Source organism: Rhinolophus sinicus, linkage group LG04, assembly GCF_036562045.2.
Source record: "Rhinolophus sinicus isolate RSC01 linkage group LG04, ASM3656204v1, whole genome shotgun sequence".
In the NCBI taxonomy this organism is placed as follows: Eukaryota; Metazoa; Chordata; class Mammalia; order Chiroptera; family Rhinolophidae; genus Rhinolophus; species Rhinolophus sinicus.
In genome coordinates this window covers 72,262,322-72,287,443 of record NC_133754.1, presented here as the reverse complement: position 1 = coordinate 72,287,443, position 25,122 = coordinate 72,262,322, and the positions used below count along the sequence as shown (strand labels likewise).

The 25,122-nt window shown below is 35.1% G+C and overlaps 1 protein-coding gene across 5 annotated transcripts in view; it reads left to right on the top strand.

Moving 5' to 3' along the window:
- Positions 1–25,122, top strand: part of MTUS1 (microtubule associated scaffold protein 1) — a 140,515-nt gene that overhangs the window by 71,916 nt on the left and 43,477 nt on the right. For 3 of the 5 annotated variants that reach the window (XM_019737997.2, XM_019737995.2, XM_019737998.2), the window contains 2 exons: positions 4,733–4,867; positions 7,217–7,255. In XM_019737997.2, coding sequence (XP_019593556.2) covers positions 4,733–4,867; positions 7,217–7,255 — 174 coding nt within the window. Of the gene's footprint in view, positions 1–4,732; positions 4,868–7,216; positions 7,256–20,281; positions 20,697–25,122 lie in introns of those variants that run through there. The other 2 variants (XM_074329730.1, XM_019737999.2) reach the window with 2 other exon arrangements.

Below are 25,122 nucleotides of genomic sequence, written 5' to 3'. Positions count from 1 at the left end.
GGCACAGTGGGGTGGGGAGTGTTAAACTGATTCACAAAAAAGGAAAAAAATCAAGCAATGAGCAGAATGTTGGCTCTGTGTGTATATGCATACTAGAATAAACAAAATAAAAACTAATGTTAACTAGATGCTAGAAGGTAGTATAAAATGTAAGTTTGCAGATACAAGTCTGGAACAATGAGAAGTCCTTCTCTAATAGGAAAACCATTGCTTCTCTTTCGGCTTCTCTGAGAATCTCTCTCCATTTTCTCTTTAGTCTCTCTCTCTCTCTCTCTCTCTGTCTCTGTCTCTGTCTCTGTCTCTGTCTCTCATTTCATTTGCACCACATTTTGACATGAGGAAATGAAAACGAAGGATTCTAGAGAATGTATTATTTTGGCATAAGTGAGAAAACCTAGGATGGATGATAAAAACAGAACAGGGGCAATTTTAAAGTGTATATCAGAGCTGACTTAGACCTAGGCAAGCACATGTGGAATTTCACATATTGACTCTGTAGACCAACTGTTATTGAGTGATTAGGGGCGCCTGGAGCACTGTGTTTAGGAGAATTCTGAGGATGTGTTTGGTCTCAGTGGGACAGAGGACCATTATTAGTTATTTGAGACCCTGTGGGTATTCTCTCCATACCTGATAGTCAGACCATTCTTTTTACACAGAGAGATGAACTGATTCAGCACAGGTAGGCAGTGGCTAAATCACGACCAGAACACACAGATTTTTAGATTCCATTCCATTATTTGAAATTATTATGTTTCTCCTATTATACTGGAACTTTTGCCACTGAAGAGTGTATCATTTGGATATAATAACTCTGGATAAGAGAAAATTTAGAGCTCATCAGGATACCCAACCAGCTGCCCTGTTAGGAACTGAAATTGAGGGCAGGAGAAATACTTGAATGGGCATCATGCCTTCTAGTGAAGTATAATACATCCTTCAAGTTGGGGTTTACTAGAAAGCAATGGGCCAGCTTAGAGGAGAGTGTTTAAAGAGAGTAAGATATGTCAGTGTTCGTCATAAACGTATGTGCATCTCAGCACAGTTTGTCCCACCAGTAGAAAGGGGGGAAGAGTGAAGGTAGGAAGTGTGTACAGTAGATGATCACAGAGAGCGAGTATATGTTTGTGTGTATGTATGTGTGTATATAAGTACATATATGTTTGTGTATATATCACATATAAATGTGACGTGTGTGTATGTGTTTATACTTGAGTCAAACTCAGAAATTTTGTTTTTGAAATACGGATTTTGACCCTAATGTGTTACGAGGTTGACGATGGATCTGGTGCAGAATCTAGTGTTCAGTATAACAATATTGAGCCTGAAGAGTGGCACTGAGACAATTTCTCTCCAGTACACTCCCTCCTGTTCATTGTGGAATAGAGAACCAAAGGACAGAAGTATTGTGCCTCATGAGAAATGTGTCTTTTGCTTTAGTGAGAAATCCTTTTATTGAGGTCTTTGGAAACTGAAGGTCTTTGTGTTTAAAGCTTAGTAATGAAAGCATGAATTTATATACTTATGAGTTTATATTAAGTCTGTAAATTAAACTCAATTCAGTATCTCAGAATCTGAATAGGTGACTTATTTGCTGCTCAATATTTTTGTTTTTAAATGTTTCAAGAAAAGTAAGACTAAAATCCAGACTGTTGTGTTACACAGTTAAGACTCTAATAACATCATTTACTTCCTTTCTTGGATTTTGATGTAGCAAAGGGTGTAATACTAATTTAAACCCAATACTCATTTTGTATGAAAATCTGAAAAATATGCTGTTGTATGAAATTTTGGTTCTGTTTAAGGCTATGAAATTATTCCCCATTCATCCTTTAAGAAGTTACGTTGAATTTTATAGCTATAGTATCTTCAGTATTATTTACATTAGCTCTCTGTCAACTTTGGAAAAACCAAGTCTCTAGGTTTTGGGGAACTAGAGAATTGGAAGGAAGGAAGGACAGGAAATTGGCAGAAACTTGTCAGTAGGAGGCATGGTTCTGTGTTGATTTGACCTAATGTTGGAAATGTTATCTGGGCACAGGAAGAATGAACAGATGGCTCATTGTAGAGAGAGTTGACGTAGCTCAGGACAGAATAACCGCATGTCTTTATAGGGTTTAAATGTGATATCTATGAGCACTGTTGCAGGAGTTGGGATAGTTTAGCCTAGTGAAAAATTTCTAGCTGTCTTCCAATTTGTAACATATTTGTAAATAGGCAGACATCTAACCGTGTTCTAGAAATGTGAGGTAAAGAAAGGGATCAGGGTTGGTAATAAAGAAATTTATGATTATAAGTGTTGAATATTAGAATAGAACTGGATGCTTAGGATTGGGTGTTGAGATTATTTGTAAACAATAAAAAATCCAGTGTGGGTTGGTGGACTGGAAATTAACATTGGAGACCAGGTAGTGAATGAATGAACTTTCAGATTTCCCTTCTAGCCTAGTGAGTAGATGACCTAAACATGCCAGTGGTTTGTGTGGTTGTCAAGGGGAGATGGATAAAAAGGGTCACTTTTTTTTTTTAGATTTTATTGGGGAAGGGGAACAGGACTTTATTGGGGAACAGTGTGTACTTCCAGGCCTGTTTTCCAAGTAAAGTTGTTGTCCTTTCAATCTTAGTTGTGGAGGGCGCAGCTCAGCTCCAGGTCCAGTTGCCGTTGCTAGTTGCAGGGGGCACAGCCCACCATCAAAAGGTTCACTTATGGGAAGAGAGAATCATAAAACTTTGCAAGTATTTTTGTTTGAATTTTTTATTTTCTTGGATATGGAGAGAAAAAGACAAAGTGCTGTGCTTACACTCCTTGAGTGTTGCATACTGTGATAGTCTCTTAGGAAGAGCAAAGCAGTACTGTTAAAATTCCTTATAGGAGCTAAGCTCTAGATAGTGTACTTTCGCAGAGATTATTCAATTATGGAAAACTGAAAGGAAAAGTGAATTTAGAATGGTTTTTTTTAAAAAAAACAACTGATTTTTAAAAATTTAATTAGGTCATTGCTGCTGCTTCCTTTTCTAATTACTACTCAATAAAATGTGAAACAGTTTTTTTTACATTTTTATCTTTACCTGCTGGTAATGTTTTTTCAAACCTTTCTCTAATATTTTTGATACTTGCGAGATTTTAAAATGTAGATTCTCCCTGCCTAAAACAGTGCAATAAATGATGGTAATGGTGGTTACAGTCGTAAAGTAGCCATAAAGTCCACTTAACCATACCACAGAGAGGGGCACTATTTCATAAGACCTCCTTATGGATCAAATACACATTCAGCAAAAATATAACGTGAAAATGCATTTTTATATGGGATTCAAATTTCAGGAAACAAGTCCTGCTCTTTCTTTCCCTTCTGCTCTTCTCCCTGTCCCAAGTACAAATACAAATTTTAAGGATGCTACAGAGATTTGGGCTCCCATTTCAATCTAGTGGGAAGCCGTAAATGCAAAGAAGCAATTCACAATTTAGTAAGAACCTATATAAACATGGTCTACACAGTTGTCTTATGTACTGAAAGATATTTAGTTTTTTGATGCCAAGAGCTTCAGTTATTATGGGGCAAAAGAAGAAATAAGAGTAAGTAAGACATCTACTTAAGGCTTTGACATAATATCGCCATGGTTTCAAATTTTAGTTCTGCTAGAAAATCAACAAGTTATAGGTTATCATTATTATTTTTAAAGCTCTGTTCTTTATTCTGCAGTATCACTGCCACTTGATATGCTAAGATTGTCTTTAGCATTCCAATGAAGGAAAAGAAGCAAAATCAGAGACTGTACTGAAATAAAGATGATGCTCTTCCAGAACACATTGACATAGTCTACCTAAAGTGTAGTATTTGCTCAGTTAATTCTTCCCTCTCACTTTTACCCTGATATTTTCTTTGGGAAGTAGTGTAGTTCTATTTCTGGGCAAGCCCCCTTTACCTAGTTAATTATAGTGGACTCAGAATTATACTACAGCCCAAGCAAAGTTAGTTAGCATCAAAATTTCTCCAAAAGTCCTTTCTTTAACAATTCTTTTAGTGCCTGGAAACAGTCTTCCTTTCTTCCTTCCTTCCTTCCTCCCTCCCTCCCTCCCTTCCCTCTCTCGCTCTCTCTTTCTGTGTGTGTGTGTGTGTGTGTTCCAGAGAGGGTTCCTGTGTTAGTGAGAGAGGAAAGATTTACATATAACATAAAAGATGGTATGTATTATTTAGGTGGGATCCCCCTCTTATGTTTTAGCTTTGGAGCTCAGGCACCTTTATTCCAGAGCAGATGTTGGCGTGCCAACTCCTTGCTGGAGCAAGAGAGAATCAGAATCAGATCTCATCCTTGTAGCTGCCAAGGGGTTTGTACATTATGGTTCTCAAATTATTCACACAGCTGGCTGGCTGCCTGTGTGCTGCCTGTCCTCGTGGAGATGGATGCTCTTCATAGCTGCACCGTGGGCGTCCTTGTTACAGAACATCAGTTATTTCCCAGCTTTTACTTGGGATGAAAGCTGAACTGAGCAATAATCATAAAGTTGCACTGTGCCAGGATGTCTGGTCACTCTGGTTATAGCTTTTATCCTGCCTCCCCCCCCCCAGGACAGGAACTACCTGTTATGAATCTCTGTCATCCCAGTACGCAATAATGACTGGCATGTTGTAGGTGCTTAGTTACCACTTGTTGATTGTAGGAGAAAGGAATACGTTGTGATAGATTGATACTACATTTGTAAAATAAAATGTACTTTTTTGTATTATTACAGCTGGTAATACTGCTGTCATCAAATATGAGGAAAGCCCTCCCAAACCAGCATTTCAAAACGGTTCGTCAGGATCGTTATATTTGAAGTCTTTGGCACCCAGAGCTCACGCACACCTATTGAAAACTGCTCCAAAAGGTATGGTCCTTACTGTGGAGAGAAGAGGGAGGACAAGATGTTTTAAGTCCTTGGCTTGTAGGAAGTTAAATTTTGACAATTAGGTCTATGGTATATTGACCAATTACTTGTAAACAGTCTGTTCAATAAGAGATAATGATGCCTTTTTACACTGAGGGAGCTGTTCTTGTTCTGCTAGCTGGTAGGTTCCACAGCAAAACTTGATAAATAGAAACCAGCAGGTAGATCAAAGGTATAAGGTGAAAAGAAGATTTCAAGAGATAAATTATGTTAAGGTAGTGATCTAGAGTAATGAGATACCAGTGCATAGTTTACTTCTCACTCTTGGTCCAAATCATATTCCTTTTTTCTAGTTTATTTTCTGTTCTTTATCTCTTTTCCTTCTCTGTATTACCACTTTATGATTGCTGTGGCTATGAAGAATAACTTTCAGGTTTACAAGCGATGTCGTATATATTTAACATGGATTGTTTTCATGTAGTTTTATCACAGTGAGTCTGAAACACACTAGAAGTTTCATTCTGTGCTTAGTGAATCAAAAAGTTGCCTAACTAAAGGAATAGTTGTGAATGAGAAACCTGACCTATAATATGTGATGCATATTGATTAGAGAATTTGAAAAATAGAAACATACCGAGTTCTTCATCCCATCAACCACAAATAACGGTTGCATTTCCTCCATTCTTTTTCCCCCTTTGCATATAGAATGGTTTTTTGTTTGTTTGTTTGTTTGTTTCAACAAAACTCAGGGCCTCGTTTGTACATGCTCCTGTGTCTTGCTTTAATTGATTTAGTAGGATATCATGAGATCGTCTTCATTTTAAATGGATATGAAACAGTCCAGTTTTCCAATTCTGTTTTCTGGACAATGTCTGCCTTTTGCTGTAGTGTGTAAAACTGAGACGAACATCTCTGAATGTACATAGTGTTCGTTGCTTCAGACTCTTAATTACTTCCATGGGCTCTCCCTGAAAGAGGAATTACTAGGTTAAACTGTAGGAATCTTTTTTAAATTGTCAGTATATGTTGCTAAATAATTTCCCAAAAGGCATTCGTCTCTCACAGCAGCGTGAGAGTGTCTGTTACTCTTCATCGTCCTCATCGTGTGTGTGTAGGATTATGTGGTAACTAGGCGAATTACCTAGTGAATGTTTTTCAACTTTTGCCTTTCTACTGATTTGAAGAGAAAGTAGGCATAAATATTGGAACATAATTCTTTAGCATGCCAGCAGGTTTTCGTCTGTCCAGGATCTTAAATAAATTTCTGAGGCATCTAATGACCCCTCTGGGATGACATTAGTATGTGAATCTGTGGTTTTTTATTGATGATAAAGCCCTATAATCTATACGTACACAAATAACTAAAAAGAAATGTCCAATTTCGATACTAAGATCACTTTCAGAGAATTAGAACTTCATGATTCTACTGATAACTTTATAGAACAGGGAAGTCTAGTATGTCTTGCTAGTGAATTTGTAAGCTTTTGTATCACAAAGGTTTTACTTGAGTGGGAATCAATGCTTTCCATTTATAACAGCCGCATATTTTAAGAGATTATCTTCTTTGTAAAATGCACAGACAGAATGTGGCAGCTGTTCCAACCAGTAATCTGCAGGTGATTATGCCCTAGAAATGACTATATCATGTCAAGTGGAAACACGTAGTTTTCTTCTAGTGACTTATGTTTGTAGCTCTGTCCCTTTTAACTACTCTTGGTCGTATTTATTTTTCAGTTATATTGACATATAATTGACAAATAAAAATGTAATATATTTGATGATGCTGTACATATACATTGTGAAAGGATTCCCCTGGTCGTATTTTATATTGTATCAGTTTGGAGAAAAAGCTTAAGTGTAATTTCCTTCATTGCTCAGTAGCAAGTGAATTGGATGTAATACTTGGCAGTTTTAGAAATCATGTACTAGTGACTGTCTTTCTTAAAATCTGGCCGTTTTTTCTCTGTCAGCAGTAGAATAGTGTAAAGTGTATAATAAATGTGTAAATTCAGTTTTGTTAAAATTTGAATTTCAAGTGTTCTTGACTGAAAAAGTACTGTAGTTTTTCCTATCATATTTAATTTGTGACGAAGAATTCATATCACCCTTCAACTCCCATTTTGATGTTATTTGGGATGTCATTTTATACTTAGACTATATTTGATAAAGTTGATTGTATCTCAGTGGTATTGCCCATCTGAAACCTCAAATTTAGATGTTAGTGGACTGTTTTTGAAAATAAAACAACCCTTATTTTTTAAATGGTTTGTTTTTGTGTGACATTTTATATAAAATGTGTATTTTATAAAATGTGTATTATATAAAATGTGTATTTCTTTTATATTTTAGGTCCTTCAAGAAAAAATCTATTTACAGCTTCTAATACAGGTAAGTGACCCCTTTAAATATGGATGGAGAAAAAGAATCTTTTTGTAGAGTTGTGTTATCTTTACAAGTATGTAAATTTTTTTTACAGTGACTTTTCACTAGTATGCTTATAAATAGAATTTCAAGTTTGTGGCATAAACATAACTGCTTATGACCTGGGCCAGCATAGGGTTAAAACTTGGTAAGCACGATTGACAAGCCATCTGACACAAAAGGACATTTTATTAATAACAGGTAGTTTTAGTTTGCTAAAAAGGATTTTTTAATGTGGTCTAATGAGGTGGAGAAGTCCTTTTATCAAGGTAAATGTTATTTTTCAATTGGATTGTCTTTAATTGCTAAATTATCTCAAGATCAGGTTTTAACACCTTTTAATAGCTCAGCAGCTTAACTGTTTGTTTTCGTTCCTTTTTTTCTTTTTTTTTTTTTTCCCAATATTTCTCAGTAGAACAAACTCCCATCTGTCTCTAAGACAGCCTCACCCATTTGAACAACTGGGAATCAAAAAACTTTGTCTCTTGAGAAGCCATAGAAGATTTCACAGAATGTATTCACTACAGTTCCTATATTTTATCTATAGCTGATTAGGTCCCGTACACTATGTTCTCTTACTTAATATGCAGTTCTAAGACCATTAGTTATGTGGCTTCTAAGTCCACTGAAGAGAGAAAGTGTAGCACATTAACTACATTTCATCATGCATTGTGCCAGTGTTGGGTGCTAAGGATAACAATGGTGAACCAAAAATGAACAAGAGCCTTGACTTCAGGAAGCTTACAGGAAGATCAAAGAATTGCACAAATAAATGTAAAATCACAATTGCAGTAAGTTTTCGGGAAAGGTTACGTGTTCCTACCTATGCGAGGCCTGGTTAAAGGGTGTGATCTAGTGAGGGAAACCTAGGCAGCAGGTATAAATTTGTGACCCTCCCTCACCTCTATATATTTAGATAGTAATTAAAGAAAATAGGGTGGATAATGTTACACAGGGAATAATTAATACTCTTGATGCCCTCAAGATGTGTTCAGTTTCCTTGGCTTAATAAGGCGCAAAGTGTGAGAGAATTATATCACAATTATTAATCTTTCGTAGGTACTTAGAGAAGAACCAGCCATTCAGTGATTTTAAAAAAAGGTCTCAATAGCCTGAGTTTGAAGATATATATATGTATATGTGTATGTATATGTGTATGCTTTCTAATTTAAAAAACCAAAAGAAACTATTCTGTATACATTGAGATTTTTATTTTCTTTCATTTTAAATTTCTAGCACATCCTTATATGTAGGAGAAAAAGATAGCTAATATGCTATAGAATTACTTTGTTTATTTTGGAAAATCAGATAACCTTTATCAGAAAGTTAGATGGTATGATAATAGTATATTTAGCTAAAAAAAATTTCCAGAATGTTTTCCAAAGTGGCTACACCATTTTACATTCCCACCAGCAGTGTAGGAGAGATCTAGTTTCTCTACATCCTTGCCAACACTTTTTTTTCCTCTATCTTTCTTAGTATAGCCGTTCTAGTGGGTATGAAGTGGTATCTCATGCAGTTTCAATTTGTGTTTTCCTAATGACCAATGATGTTGACTATGTTTTTGTAAACTTATTGGCCATTTGTATATATTCTCTGGGGAAACATTAATTCAAATCCTTTGCTCATTTTAAAATTATTTATATTATTGTTGAATTGTAGGAATTCTTTTGTATATTCTGAGTACTAGACCCTGTTTACTTTTTTTTAATTGAAGTTTATTGGGGTCACAATTGTTAGTAAAGTTACATAGATTTCAGGTGTACAATTCTGTATTACATCATCTATAAATCCCATTGTGCGTTCACCACCCAGAGTCAGTTATCCATCCTTCACCATATATTTGTTCCCCTTTACCCTCATCTACCATCCCCCTCCCCCCTTACCCTCTGGTAACCACTAAACTATTGTCTGTGTCTATGAGTTTTTGTTTCTCATTTGTTTGTCTTGTTGTTTTGTTTTTTTAGGTTTATATACCACATATCAGTGAAATAATATGGTTCTCTGCTTTTTCTGTATGACTTATTTCACTTAGCATTATAATCTCAAGATCCATCCATGTTGTCACAAATGGTTCTATTTCATCTTTTCACACCGCTGAATAGTATTCCATTGTGTACATATACCACAACTTCTTTATCCATTCATCTATCGAAGGACATTTTGGTTGTTTCCATGTCTTGGCCACTGTAAATAAAGCTGCAGTGAACATTGGAGCACATATGTCTTTATCTATAAATGTTTTCAGGTTTTTTGGGTAGATACCCAGGAGAGGGATTGCTGGGTCATATGGTAATTGTATTTGTAATTTTTTGAGGAACCTCCATACTGCCTTCCATAATGGCTGCACTAGTCTGCATTCCCACCAACAGTGTATGAGGGTTCCTTTTTCTCCACAGCTTCTCCAACACTTGTTACTATTTGTCTTGTTGATGATAGCCATTCTGACTGGGGTGAGGTGATATCTCATTATGGTTTTTATTTGCATTTCTCTGATGATTAGTGATGCTCAGCATTGTTTCATATGTCTTATTTGCCATTTGTATTTCCTCTTTGGAGAAATGTCTCTTCAGGTCCTCTGCCCATTTTTCAATTGGGTTGTTTGTTTTTTGTTGTTGTTGAGTTGCATGAGTTCCTTGTATATTTTGGATATTAGCCCCTTATTGGAGGCACTGTTTTCAAAAATCTTCTCCCATTCAATAACCTAGAAGAAATGGACAAGTTCTTAGAAACATATAGCCTTCCTAGGCTGAACCATGAAGAATTGGAAAATCTAAACAGACTGATCACCAGTAATGAAATTGAATCAGTCATCCAAAACCTTCCCAAAAGCAAAAGTCTGGGACCAGATGGCTTCACTAGTGAATTCTACCAAACTTTCAAAGAGGATCCAATACCAATCCTGCTCAAACTCTTCCAAAAAATTGAAGAAGAGACAGTACTCCCTAATTCATTTTATGCGGCCAACATTACCCTGATACCAAAACCTGGTAAGGACAACACAAAAAGAAAACTACAGACCAATATCTCTGATGAATACAGATGCAAAAATCCCAAACCAATCTTAAGAATAAAGAACAATACTGGAGGTATTACACTCCCTGACTTTAGCTTGTACTACAGAACTACAATAATCAAAACAGCATGGTATTGGCAGAAAAACAGACACATAGACCAATGGAATAGAATTGAGAACCCAGAAATAAAACCACATAAATATGAACAGATAATTTTTGACAACAAAGCTAAAAACCTGCAATGGAGGAAAGACAGCCTCTTCAATAAATAGTGCTGGGAGAATTGGATAGACACGTGCAAAAGAATGAAACTGGACTGCTGTCTGTCACCATGTACCAAAATTAATTCAAAATGGATCAAAGACTTAAGCATAAGACCTGACACAATAAACTGCATAGAAGTAAACATAGGTACTAAACTTATGGACCTTGGGTTCAAAGAGCATTTTATGAATTTGACTCCAAAGGCAAGGGAAGTAAAAGCTAAAATAAATGGATGGGACTATATCAAACTTAAAAGCTTCTGCACAGCAAAAGAAACCATCGACAAAATAAAAAAGCAACCACCTGTTCACTTTTTTGATAGTGCCCTTTGAAACACAAACATTTTTAATTTTGATGAGGTTTAGTTTAGTTTTTCTTTTGTTGCTTATGCTTTTGGTGTTATATCTAAGAAGCCATTCCTTGATACAGGGTCATGAAGACTTATGCCTATGTTTTCTTCTAAGAGTTTTATACTTTTAGCTCTTACACTTAGGTCTTTTAAGTTAATTTTTGTATATGATGTGAAAAGGGGTTTCAAGTTTATTCTTTTACATGTAGGTATCCAGTTGTCCTAGCACCATTTACTAAAAATACTACTCTTTCCTCATTGAAACATCTTGGCACCTTTGTTAAAAATAGTTGGCTATAAATGTGAGGATTTATTTCTGAACTCTTCAGATCTATTCCATGGATCCATATGTCTGTGCTTGCCGATAGCACACTGCTTTGATTACTGTGGTGTAATATGTTTTGAAGTCAGGAAGCATGAGTTTTCTAGCTTGTTCTTTTTCAAGATTGTTTTGGCTATTCTGGGTCCCTTGAATAGTCATGTGAATTTTAGGGTCAGCTTGTCAATTTCTGTAAGGAAGTCAGCTGGGATTTTGGTAGAGATTGTATTGAATCTGTAGGTGAATTCCTAGAGTTTTGCCATCTTTACAACATTAAGTATTCTGATCCATGAATATGGGATGTCTTCCCTTTTAGTTAGGTCTTTTTAAATTTCTTTCAACAATTTTTGTACTTTTCAAGCTATAAGTTTTGTAGTTATTTTGGTAAGTATTTATGTGTGACTTCTGTGCTTTGCAAACTGCCATTTATATTGGTCGCATTCAAGGAGCTGGTTAAATAAATCTTGTATGTGTGTTTTAATCTGAATTAAATACGAAACTTGGAAAGGCAGTCTTTATGTCTCAAGTCTATGATCATGAAAACTATTAAAAAGGGTATTTTTTCTGATAGGTATAGTAAATAATAATCACCAATCTATATCTCCTTTCTGCTATAGAGCAAAACTATTAGCATTAGGCATTTACTCTTGTCACATTGTTGGACTGACATTATGCCTTATTTCCAAAGCAGATAATTGACCCTTGACAGGTAAGATTATCAGAATGGAAAATTAACTCCTGATTGAGAAAACAAATGGAAAATATGAATTATGTTGTGGTTTTGTTTGGCAAAGCATTTAACCATGGAGTAGAAATGGGGTGTATGACAGAGTTCAAGAAGGTCTCCAAGTAACCCTTCATAATCAATTCTCTAATAATTACAGTGAAAAAAATATATTTTAAGAGGTCAGCATTGTAATTTAATCTAGGTTATGTGGTATGAACGTGTACTTTTTAAAAATCATAAACATGACCTTTCCAGGTTTTTCTTTTTTTTTTTTTTTAAGTTTGTTGGGGTGACAGTTGTTAGTAAGTTACATAGGTTTCAGGTGTACAATTCTGTAATACATCATCTATATATCACATGGTGTGTTCACCACCCAGAGTCAGTTCTCCTTCCATCACCATGTATTTGATCCTGTTTACCCTCATCTATTACCTCTCTCCCCCCTTACACTCTGGTAACCACTAAACTCTTGTCTGTGTCTATGAGTTTTTGTTTGTTTGTTTGTCTTGTTCCTTTGTTGTTTTCAGTTTTATAAACCATATAGCAGTGAAATCAGATGAAATCAGATCTCGATTTTTTGTCTGATTTATTTAGTTTAACATTATAATCTCAAGATCCATCCATGTTGTTGTTAATGGTACTATTTCATCTTTTCTTATGGCAGAATAGTATTCCATTGTGTATATATACCACATTTACTTTATCCAATCATCTATCGAGGGATACTTTGGTGTTTCCATGTCTTGGCCATCGTAAATAAAGCTGTAATGAACATTGGAGCACATGTGTCTTTACGGATAAATGTTTTCAGAGCTTTTGGGTAGATACCCAGGAGAGGGATTGCTGGATCATATGGTTATTCTATTCTTAATTTTTTGAGGAACCTCCACACTGCCTTCCATAACGGCTGCACCAATCTGCATTCCCACCAACAGTGTATGAGGGTTCCTTTTTCTCCACAGCCTCTCCAACACTTGTTATTATTTGTCTTGTTGATGATAGCCATTCTAATGGACAAATAATTTCCAGGTTTTTCTAGTTGATGGTTAGTTGTTATTATTACTTCAGACTAACCTTGTCTTATGATGAACCTGCTGAGGAGAAGTCACAGTGTGTTGGTTTTTGGAGGGACAGCTTTGATGCTAAGAAGTGATGTCCAAACAGCCAGTGACTTTGGGTGGAACATGTTACCTCTCTGATATTAGTTTTCTATTCTGTATAATTGAAATGATTGATCACTGAGGTTTTTTCCCTCCTATAATATTCTATGTCTACAAAACACCTTGACTTTCTTCATATTCTGCTTTCAAATGGTCATCTTTTAAACAGAAGACATTGCCACCACATACAAACATGTTCCTCTGAGCATTAAATTTTAAATAATTGTACTGAGCTTTGAGATTGTTTTTTTGTTTGTTTGTTTGTTTGTTTTTTAGCAACAAAGAGTGGTGAAGATTAAGTTGACCAGCTTCACACCCTTTCGTTTTAGTAAAACAGTTACTTAATTTTAAGTATAGTAGTTTGCTAAATTATGGAAGGGTTAGTATGTAGAAGTTTAGAAATCACCCTTTAGTTTTCTAATATTTGTGATTTTAAATAAAATTCACTTTATATCCCGTTTTGTCACTTAACCTAAGTTGTCACTTTTAATGACTCTTACATTTAGCATATACAGCAGTATTTAACTACTCCTAAATATTTGAGGCATTTCCGTATCATATCCATAAATGATTCTATAATGAACATCTTTATAGTTATCACTTTTAAAGTTTGGGGAAGTTTCTTATAATAGATGCTTAAAAGTAGTATAAATAAATCAAAACATATGCCTATTTGTAGTCACTTCATTCAAACAACCAAATCACTTTCCAGAAGCTTCACATCCGTTTATACTATGATTGACAACCTAAAAGTGTGCTGGCTTCACCATACTCTGGTCAACACTGGGTGTTATTTTTTAAACTGTTGGCTAATGTAATCGTTGAATATTGTATAACATTGTTTTAGTTTAACCTTTAATCAGTTATTTCAAATACAATTCCATGAGCTCATAAGACAATGAAAGGCAGAAAGAGAATGAACTTTTGAGGCATGGAATACTGGTTTGAATCTTGCTCTTGCCACATTTACTTTTGTCCTGACCATGGGCTAGTTACTAAGCCTCTCCAACTCTCAAAATTTCTCATTTGGGAATATGGGAATATTTGGGACAAATTTCCAGTATGGGAATAATTTTGACCTACAGAATGGTATAAAAAACTTTCAGATGATAGCCTCTTCTATTGCTAGGGATAGGGATGATGGTAATCCTTTCCACTGTTCTTATGAGTCTAGTCGTTTACTTTCAGAGTTCTCTTCCAGGAAATTGAATTATTTCTAAATCCTTAAAGCAAACAGGAAAAGACCACTGAAAGTCAAGAACCATCCTCACTCAGGGGGTTTAGCTGTTGTAATTTATTTAAAGATTATGATGTTATAAGACTCTAGCCAACATTGACTCTAAATAAACCTTAGTTTACTGTTTATAAGGAAGATGTCACACATACTGGTACCACATACTATGATTTATTGTTACCTTGGTTCTACTACACATAAAAGCTGTTTGGGATATCAAAGCACCATAGTTGTATTTATCCAGCCCTGATTATTTTACACACGATCACCATTCTCAGGTGCCATGGAGTCTGCCCGGGAAAGTAGAGAATGTGCTGCTCCTCCCATGCCCGTTTTCTAAATACAGCACAGGAGGATAGAGTTTCTTTCTGTACCCCGTTTTCCCAAGTGTCGGGAAATGGTTGCAAGTTGCAAACCTGCTCTGGTGAGGTAATACTGGTTTGGCCCAGTTTTCCTCTGATGAGAGTAGGGATGAGGCTGTCTGTCAGTGGAGGTTTATGATTATAACTCTCTTCTCATACTTCAAAAGCAGATGCTATTTTGATATGTGATAAATCAGGGAACACTAGGGATTATTTAGTAAATCTTGTTGAGACAAAGACTATCTTTTTCATCGGAATTAGATTCCTACTTCACACACTACCCACAAATATATTCCAGGTTAATTGAAGTTTTACAGAAAAATTAGAATAAGAGCACTAAGCATATAGAGTTGGATAGAAAAGGCCTTTCCCGGAGCATTAGTGTAAAAGATTAATAATTACGACAACAAAGTTTTAGAATTCCCTTTGTCAAAAACATAAACATGGTGATGGATGTTAACTATAACTCAGACGTATTGTGGTGATCATTTCACAGTATATGCAAATATAGAATCATGTTGTACACCTGAAACTAATATAATGTTATATGTCAATTATATCTCAATTATATCAATTAAAAAACATAAATATTAACAAGCAAACAAACTGGGACAACATATGCACTATGTTTATTCCATATAGGGCTTTTTCAAATCAACAAGGCCACTCTGCAATAGAAAAGTAAATGTATAGACATAAAAGAAGAAATATAGAGGGCTAAGAAACATGAAGAAGTTTACAAAATGCTGACTAAAGTAATGTGCTACAGATTCGTGTCTATTTTTAGGAGTAAAACCTGATATTGGTGAATAAGTGAGGAATAGGTGCCTCATATATCCTACTGAGAGAGTATAAATTACAGCAGCCATTCTGGAAGCACTTCGGTGATGTGTAACAAAAGCCTTCTACCCAGGATTCCCACTTATCAGAATTGATTCTAGGAAAACAATTGACTTATTTGTTGCTTTTCAGAATTGTTTAGAAGGGGGAAAATTGCAAACAACCTTAATGGTATAAACAGCAGATGTTTAAATTACATTCCTTGATATTTTAATGACATTTTGAAATCATCAAAGTAACAATATAGAGGATTATTTAATGCCATGAAAGATAAGTGTGAAAATTTTAAGTTTAATACATTTATTAAGGTTATATTAAGCTTAAAAACCTGTTACAGAGCACTATGATGTACAGGTAATTTAACTTTTATTTTTAAAATATTCTACAATGATCATGTGTTTTGTTTGTTTTTAAAACAAACATTGTACATAGATAAAACGTTACTGCTCTTTTTTGTTTTTTATTTTTAAAATTTTACTTTTTTCAATTACAGTTGACATTATTAGTTTGAGGTGTACAGCATAGTGGTTAGACATTTATATAACTTACTAAGTGATTCTCCCTTAAGCTTAGTACCCACTTGGCACCATACATAGTTACTACCATGTTATTGACTATATTCCTTATGCTGTACTTTACATCCCCATGACTATTTTGTACTTTTTTAAAAATTATTTTTTTTTAAATTACAGTTGACATTCAGTATTATTTTATACTAGTTTCAGGTGTACAGCATAGTGATTAGACATTTATATAATTTATGCAGTGATCCCCCAATTAGTCTAGTACCCACCTGGCACTATCTATAGTTGTTGCAACATTATTGACTATATTCCCTATGCTGTACTTCACATCCCTGTGACTGTTTTGTAACTACCAATTTGTAATTCTTGATCCCTTCACCTTTTTTACCCTGCCCGCCCCCCCAAGCCCTCTCCCATCTGCCAACCATCAGATCAGCTGTTCTCTGTTTCTATGAGTCTGTTTCTGTTTTGTTCGTTCATTTATTTTGTTCTTTAGATTCCACATGTAAAGTGAGATCATATAGTGTTTGTCTTTCTCTGTTTGACTTGTTTCACTTAGCATAATACCCTATAGATCCATCCATGTTGTCATAAATGGTAATAATATTTTGTTTTTTTTTATGGCCAAGTAATATTCCATTGTACATATGTACCACATCTACTGCTCTTATTTTGGGAGACCAAAGAAATAAAAGGCAATGTGACTGATCTTGGAGAATTTATAATCTTATGGATGGGTGATGGTTGAAATATTTTCTAATTGTTTTATGTGAATTTTTTTGATCATTATTCACAATATATCTTAAAGGCATTCTTCTTACTAAGGAAGAGGACATTATGGGGAAAAAATTGGACCCTGAATTGAACTTTCTACAGTTGGTATAGAGATTAGAACATAAGACCATAATGATTATAAGGCATAAAAATGAAGAAAATGTAGCTATTAGTGTTGTGTTAAGGAAAGTAAGGCGATGAACATTAAGATTGATATTCCGTGTTAGCGTTCTAGGTAAAATGTATTGGATAGAGAGGCTTGAATCCCTGGTTTAAATATCAATCTCCAGATTCTTCATCATTGTTAGAAACAACGAGTAAATAAGTCCATGTTTGGATGCATTTCCTAGCATCTAAGCAACACTGCACAACAGATGCTAGAATCCTGAGTAGAATCATTAACATCAGTGTGTTCTATAATTAACTCACTGATTTAACACACACACACACACACACACACACACACGTCTTTTTACACTACAATGGAATCTGTTATTCTTGTTCTTTGAATATACTGTGGTATCACAACACGTTGATCTGCAAAACACTTATATCATCCATATTATTTTTTGCTTTTTCAGTCTTACTACAGACTTTATACAATTGGTTTTCATTGCTTTTCCTTTTTTGTGTCACTAATAGAAACAGCTTATTTCATAGGCTTTTTATAAAGCTATTCTGTAACTTAAATTTTTAAAAGCTTATTTTTCTGCCTTAATGATATTTGTTAAAAATAATGGGAACATACAGAAACATCAGCGAAATTAAAAATCAGGCCTACCCCAACTCCTAGATCATTGCTGACATTTTGGTATATTTGCTTCAATATTTATTCTTTTTGTTCAAAATTGAGATCCTACTCTACGTATAATTTTACATCATTTTGTTTTTCCACTTGACATCCTAACACAAGCTTTGCTGTATTTCATAAAAACTCATTCCTAATTTTTAGAGCTGTAATTACATTGTCCTGTCTTAGGTACCAAAAGTTCCTCAGATTTTTTCTTACTGTCCTTGGTGATCCTTATCATGTTCTCCTAAATAAAGACTTTGTATAATAACAAATATGGACACTTTCCATCTTTAGGCACTTCTAAGTCAGTATAATTTTGGAAAGTACAGATAGCGCACAAGTGAAAACAGCTGATCAATAAGGAATCAAAAAATCTTTTTGAACCAATTTGAAAATCTGTGCTTTCCTAACCCCCTGCCCCCCAAGTATGTGCGTTTAAAAATTGTTGTTAGTCTACTCTAGCTGCTTATTCAGTGATTTAAATGAGTGAATACATATAAAGTGTTTAGGAAAGTGCCTGACACATAGCAGATTGTAAGCGTGGACCATTACTGTTAATGGATTGTCAAGAGTGTCCCTTTGTTTTGGCTCATTTGTGCTAAATAGCCACCAGAGGGCAGAATACGGTTGGGAAAGAATTGAAACCCAGCTTGAGCTGTTCTTAGTCTTTATGGTTGTGTTTCCCCGAAAATAAGACCGGGTCTTATATTAATTTTTGCTTCAAAAGACGCATTAGGGCTTATGTTCAGGGGATGTCATCCTGAAAAATCATGCTAGGTCTTATTTTCCAGTTAGGTCTTATTTTCGGGGAAACACAGTAGTATACTTTCTCACTTTTGTGTGTGTGTACTTTGCTGTACAAATAACTGTTACTTCTGACATTTTATTTTGAATGGCACTGCTTCTCTTTATTCTTGCAGTCCCTTGCTCTGCTGTTAAAAAAGATCGTTAGCACCATTTACTTTTAATATATGTGGTGTAGCTTAGTGTGGTTCAAGTAAAAATTTTAATGAATGTGATGAATTGGTGGCATGTTGCTAATTTCTTCTCTTGAGTTCGTCTAGGCTAAAAGATTTCCTTTTTAATCAGGATAATTTAGCATTTATTATAACACAAACAATCCCTCCAATCCTATATATGGGGTAATGCATGTGTATTTTTAATAATATTAATATTTAACTTTCTTCTACTTACAGATTTTTTTTTTTACTTACAGTTTTAATACTGATTGGCAGCCTGGTTTTTACAAGTTTTTTGAGGGGTGGGAGGAGAAGTGATTATAGCATATTAATATGCAGAATCTGGCAAAAAAAATTTTAATAATAATAAACTGATAAAGTATAAAGGCAGCACCTAACTATAAAGGCAACACCTAAATGTAGCTTTAAAAAAAATTTTAATCCCATAGTTATTTGTGTTTCAGTTGCCATGGGTGCATTGTGTTTGCAAGATCCATTGTCTGACTGTGAACAACGTGTATCTTTCCAATAGTTAACCCTTGACAGGTTATTGGGTTTTTCTCCCTTGTTGACAACATCTAAAATGTTAGGATAGGGGTTGAGTGAAGAAGGAAAAGGAATTATTCAAAATTCCCTCTTCTGCCTGTCTCCTTCCCTCTTCACATCCTAAATACTCTATAGAATTTCTAAAAGAGTAACTGCTTCCTGCAAATTTTAATAGCAATTAATAAGATGATTTATAGTTAAATACTACATTTATTTCTGTTACTGATTTTTATTTTTGAAGGAAATCTAGGAAACAAGCGTAGATCGTTTTTTACATATTGTTTTCCTGTACTTTCTTAAATTAAAAAATGTTAGGAGTTAGGGCTATTCCTGGTGTAATAATAGCTTTATTTAAGTAAGCATATTGCCGGTGTAATTTTTTTATGTCCACATCTTTATCTTTCAATTTTTTTGATTATTGCCCTCATATTTTAATGTACTTTCATAAACCACTCTACTAAAATAAACATTGAATAGATCCCAGTAAAAGATACACATAACCGCACCCATTCTCCCATGTTCCTGGTCTCAGAATATTACTGTGAGAGGCCACCTGACCTTCTATAAATGCAATTAGTCAAGCAATAGGTGGAGTCCTTAGAATACTGCCTATCTGATTGACTAATTTTTATTCCTCTGAAACTATTATATCTGGTAGAGAAATTGCATTAACCTTTTATTGTTGGTTATTAAGTCCTCAGAACATGAGTGTTAAAGTTGAACTTGAACCATGTATCAATCTGACATTAATATAATAGAAATTTTATTAAAAAATTATAATTGGGAACATTAATTGCTAGAAGTCATTTTTAAAATTTTTATCCAAGGTATCAGGTTTATATATAGGTTTACATACAAATCTGGAAAAAAGGCCCACAGTTATTAGTGTGACAATAAGTAAAGAATTTAAAATTAGAGCACAGATTACTTCAATGAAATCTTAATTTTTTTTCTAATTACTAAATAAACCTTAGGTGTTCGAAGTAGTTAATTTCCCTTAGTAATCTTCCAAGTAGTTACAGGATCTGTAACATTATTGGTTGTTATATAAAACTCCTAAGACCACCCACTTTCTCCTCCCCTTTACCATCTCTGATGAAAACCATAACAACCTCATAAGCATGTACAGTGTGATGTAATTCACAGGCTGCTTACTGCTGGATCTGCTAAGAGGAGATTTTATTCAGAGGAAGAGCATTGTTTTGGCAACATCTGGGAGAGAAAACGGAAGCCAGAAACACTTGGATAGCTCTTGGTTTTTTTTCTTTGTTTATGTGTGGTGGAATGACATTTGCTATGTAGGCATGTTTTCTCTTGCTGTGTTTCTTGGCCTCGACGAGTGCTGAGTTTAAAAAGACAGTATGTGATAGTCCATAGAAGCTGTTTCTTCTGTGAAATCTTTCCACCTGCTCTGAAGACATGTTGTTGTCTCCTAAATTCTCCTTAGCCACCATTCACGTACGTCTGACTGCCAAAGGATTGCTTCGAAACCTTCGACTTCCTTCAGGGTTTAGGAAAAGCACTGTTATTTTCCATACAGGTTTGTGTCGTCTAGATCTGTCTAGTGTTGCATGGGAGACATTTTGATTAACTTGCAGATGTTTATCAGAAATTTTCAAAGGAGATAAGTGGGGGAAAGAAAGCAGTCTCTGTGAGAGAATGGGGCTTAATTTGTAAAAATTAGCAGTTTCTCTTACGTTTCAGCACCAAGTCTATGGTACTTGTACTGTTTGCAAGCAGATGTGTGCTCCGTTTGTTTATAGCAGAATTGTTACCTTGGTGCTCCGTAGTTCTTTCCTCTGACACCAACCAAATCTGTGAAAATCAATACCTGTTAAGTTACATTTTACTGCCAATGATTTTGGAAAGAGGCCATAGGTAAATTAAGAAGAATATTTTTCTCTTAGGTGATGAGAATGTTTCTGTAGTTTTTCATTGTGTAATGTCTCCCTGAGATTCTGTTAGTTTACTAAAAGATTTCCATATTCTAAACATTTCTGAAATAAAACATCTTAAAGGTCGTGGAGAGGTGTAATAAATGAACCATAAATTAGTTTTTCAAACTTAATAGTGAAAGCGTTTGCAGTCACAAAAGACTGCCTCTGCCGTTTGCTTGTATCTGCTTTTTATTTTCGGTGCCTAAGATAGAAATAAATGGAGTGTGTATTTTAGGCATATGTAAACCTGCATGGACTTTGAGGGGATTCAGTAACCACACATAGCTACCTCTTGTTGTAGATGATAATTGCAACTATAGTGCATTATAAGTTGACTTTATGCTATAAAAACTGGAGTGCTGTTATACTTGATTTTGGCTCCTGAGTGTTAACTGTAATAGGATTGTTTGGATATGTAAATAGAAGGTATTTTCCTTGTTTCATATGCATGTCAACCCTTCTGTGTCTTGTTTTTCATCTCTGTCCCTAGTGATGTTTTTCAGCTGACTCTTTGTAGTTTTCCCAGAGGCATCTCTCTTCTCTGTGGGATAATTCTCATTTTTTCTAACACGCTTTCTCATGTTTCATAACTCCCCTTGACCTGTCACTTGAGTCTGCCAGCCTTTCCCTCTCAGTCTGAGCTGACAGCTAAAGGTAAATGAGGTAAGTCAGGAGGTAAACAGTGGCTCTGTTTCACTCAGTCTAAATGACACTGTAATTTTTTTCAGCCTTAAAAAAAAAAAAGGTGAAAGAAAAAAAGGGTGCTCTGTATTTTTAATAATTTGTATGATCTAAAATAGCTCCAAATAGCTTTTGATTTTAACATTTAAAAAAATATTCCATGCTCCAAGTTAAAAAGAAAAACAGTACGGAAGGTTGTACAATTCCAAATGAGCCTCTTTCCTACCCAAGTCCCTGCCTCCCCAGGAGGCAGCCACTGTCACGGGTATATGTATATCCTTCTGGTAATTTTTTGATCATACGTAAGCCTATATAGATCTTTTATATCTTTTGTTATACAGAAATGGAAGCATACTATATATGCTCCCCTATAGCTTGCTTTTTAAGGTTAATATACCTTAGATTTTCATGTGATCACATGCTTACCTACGTCATTCTTTCTGATAGTCATGTAACATCCCTCTGTTGGGTGAGCCATGATTTATTTAACCAATCTTCTGTTAGTGAACATTTTAGGTTGTGTGTAGTATTTTTGTGAAGCAGATATCTTTCCAAAGCAGCTTAAGCAAAACATAAGGTTTTTATTCCCAGTGTTTGATTAATAGGGATATTTTAGCTAAGTGATAGAAAAATATTTTGAAACATTCATTTGCTTGCAGTCATGATTTTTAGGGCTGCCGTGTACTTAGAGGTGATCTAGTTTACCTTATTTTATACTAAGATGTCGAAAGCCTGGAGAAGTAAACTAACTTGTCAAGGGTACACAGTCTTGCAGACAGACAGAGATGGGACTAAAACTTGGGACCTCTGTTTAGAATTTTTGCCTTATAGATTCTCCCAGCTGTGAATTTTGCTGTAACTGTTAGATCTAGTGAACTGTAGTAATGAAAAGTGAGTTTCATGCTGGGAAGTATTTTAAAATTACGTGAAGTATATAATTCTTCTCACCCCCCAGTAAGAATCTTTTGTGGGCTTATCCATATTGCATAATGTTAAGGTCTGAGAAATCTTCCAGTAGAATGGATATTGAAGCCATCGCACTTACTCTTATCCATATGGGCTGTAAGCAGTAGCTCATGTTTATATTCTTACTAAAGGAAGTGGTGTTGGTATTGGTTGCCGTAGTGGCTGTGGCGTTGACCTGGATTCCAAGAGTCCGGGATGGTAGCCCTGGTTCTGCTAGTAATCGCTTGAGTGACTTTGATCACTTAACCCCACAGGGCTAGAAAATAAAGGAATCAGATGAGATGATTTCTGAAGTCACTTTAACCTAAGATTCTGTGTATTTTCTGGCTGTAGATGTAAAAACCATGGATGTATTACTGACACCTGAAAAGTCATCATTTCTAAACGAATTCTCTCCTTATCTCCCAAACTCAGTTAATACTCCTGATTTATTTCTCTTCATGACACTGTGTTTTTCCCTTATTATGTCATCAGACCTTAGTCACCTTTGAATCTTCCTCATTTATCCATAACTAACTGGTTGCAAGAATCTAAGACTCAGTCCTTTGAAATCTCTCTTGGTTTTACCCTCTGCCACGACTCTAGTTTAGGCTTTATTATTAGGCAGAAGCATTTGAAGTTGCTCTTACAAGTAAAACATGGTCAAATATTGACAGTTTCATTTCACCCAACCTAATACTTTGGGCTATTTGAAGAATTTTATATTTTCGGTCTTTGCCATCAGCCTTTCCCTTGCTTCTAAACTATCTTTAACGTTGCAGGATTCATTCATTTACTTCCTAAATAAATATTTGCTAGATATGTCCTATATGCCAGGTATAATGCTAGAAGCTGAAAAAAGAGCCAGGACTAAGTTGCACATGGCCCCTGCCTTCACACAGCCCCCAGTTTAGAGGGAGATAGTCCTAGAACAGCAAATAATCATAGTAGGGCATGGACTAGTCACCCAGGCAGCTTCTATCAGGTGAGGCTAATTTTATCCAGGTCTTCCAGAAGAAATGCCATTATAGCTGGAACCTCAGACATGGAATTAGCCAAGAAACAAAAAGTGTTCCAGGCAAAGAGCACAGCACGTGAAAGCCTGGAGATGAGGTGAGGGAGAAGATGGCTCCTTCAAGGAAATAAAGGAATTTTAATATGTCTGAACATTGATTGTGTAGAGAGGTGCTAGCAATAAGGAGGTGATTATAGGGACCCACACAGAACAGGCCCTTTTGCTGAACTCTTACACAGTGCACTGTGCACGTTAGTCTGCTATTATTGTGTGTTGCCCATTGACAAAGTGTATTGGATGCAGGATGTAATTTTCTCTGTAAATAAGAGCAAGAAAAGACAGAGAGTGAATTTGTCAGAGTTCTGAGTGATGATTCAGGATGTCAGGCATGGATGACGATCTCAGCATCAGGGAAGTCCTAACATCTTAGAGTCCAGAAATGATTTCATTGACTTGCCAAAATGCTGGCAGTCGTCTCTCTTGCCAAAATGTTCAGCTCAGTCTATTTCAATATTTTATCTCCACATATTAGTTACAATTTTATAATGAGTCAATGGAGAGAAAAGAATCTTCTAAGTAGAAATATTCTTTGCTACCAGTTTTATTAGAATTAAGGTTTTCTATGAAGCTGGAGGTATCTATATTTATTGTTCTGAAAAGTGCCATTTTGAACCTAAAAGAGTCAGTGCTCTCTTTGATTCAAGTGAAGGCAATTCATTGCACTAAAAAAATATTTTTGCTGAACTAATGAAATTAAAAGCAATTACTATAGCAAAACGGAGGGATGTATGTACATACCATGTTTCCCCCAAAATAAGACCTAGCCGGACAATCAGCTCTAATGCGTCTTTTGGAGCAAAAATTAATATAAGACCTGGTCTAAATTTACTATAAGAGTGCGTATAATATAATATAATATAATATAATATAATATAATATAATAATACCGGATCTTATATTAATTTTTGCTCCAAAAGACGCATTAGAGCTGATTGTCCGGCTGGGTCTTATTTTCGGGGAAACACAGTATATATATTGAGGAAGGGCAGGATAACTATTATTAACAGAACAAAATATTTTCATTTACTTAAAGCTTCACTAAAGAGTATTATTTTGATTAGATATTTGGTAAGAGTGAGGCAGATGTGAATAAATTTGTTTAATTAGAATGAAAGTCATCACATTATGTTCTTATGTTTGACATTCATTTATGAGACTATCAAGTAGAACTGCTTTTAGCTGCAGTTTGTTAAGACAGCTTAACTAAGAAGTAGCGTATTTGTCTCACCTAAAATGATGCACCTCTGATATTGTTCAGTGGCTCAGCAATGCCAGGATAAACATCTGTGCTATTTTCTTAGCACCCTCATGACTGTTGTGTCATGATC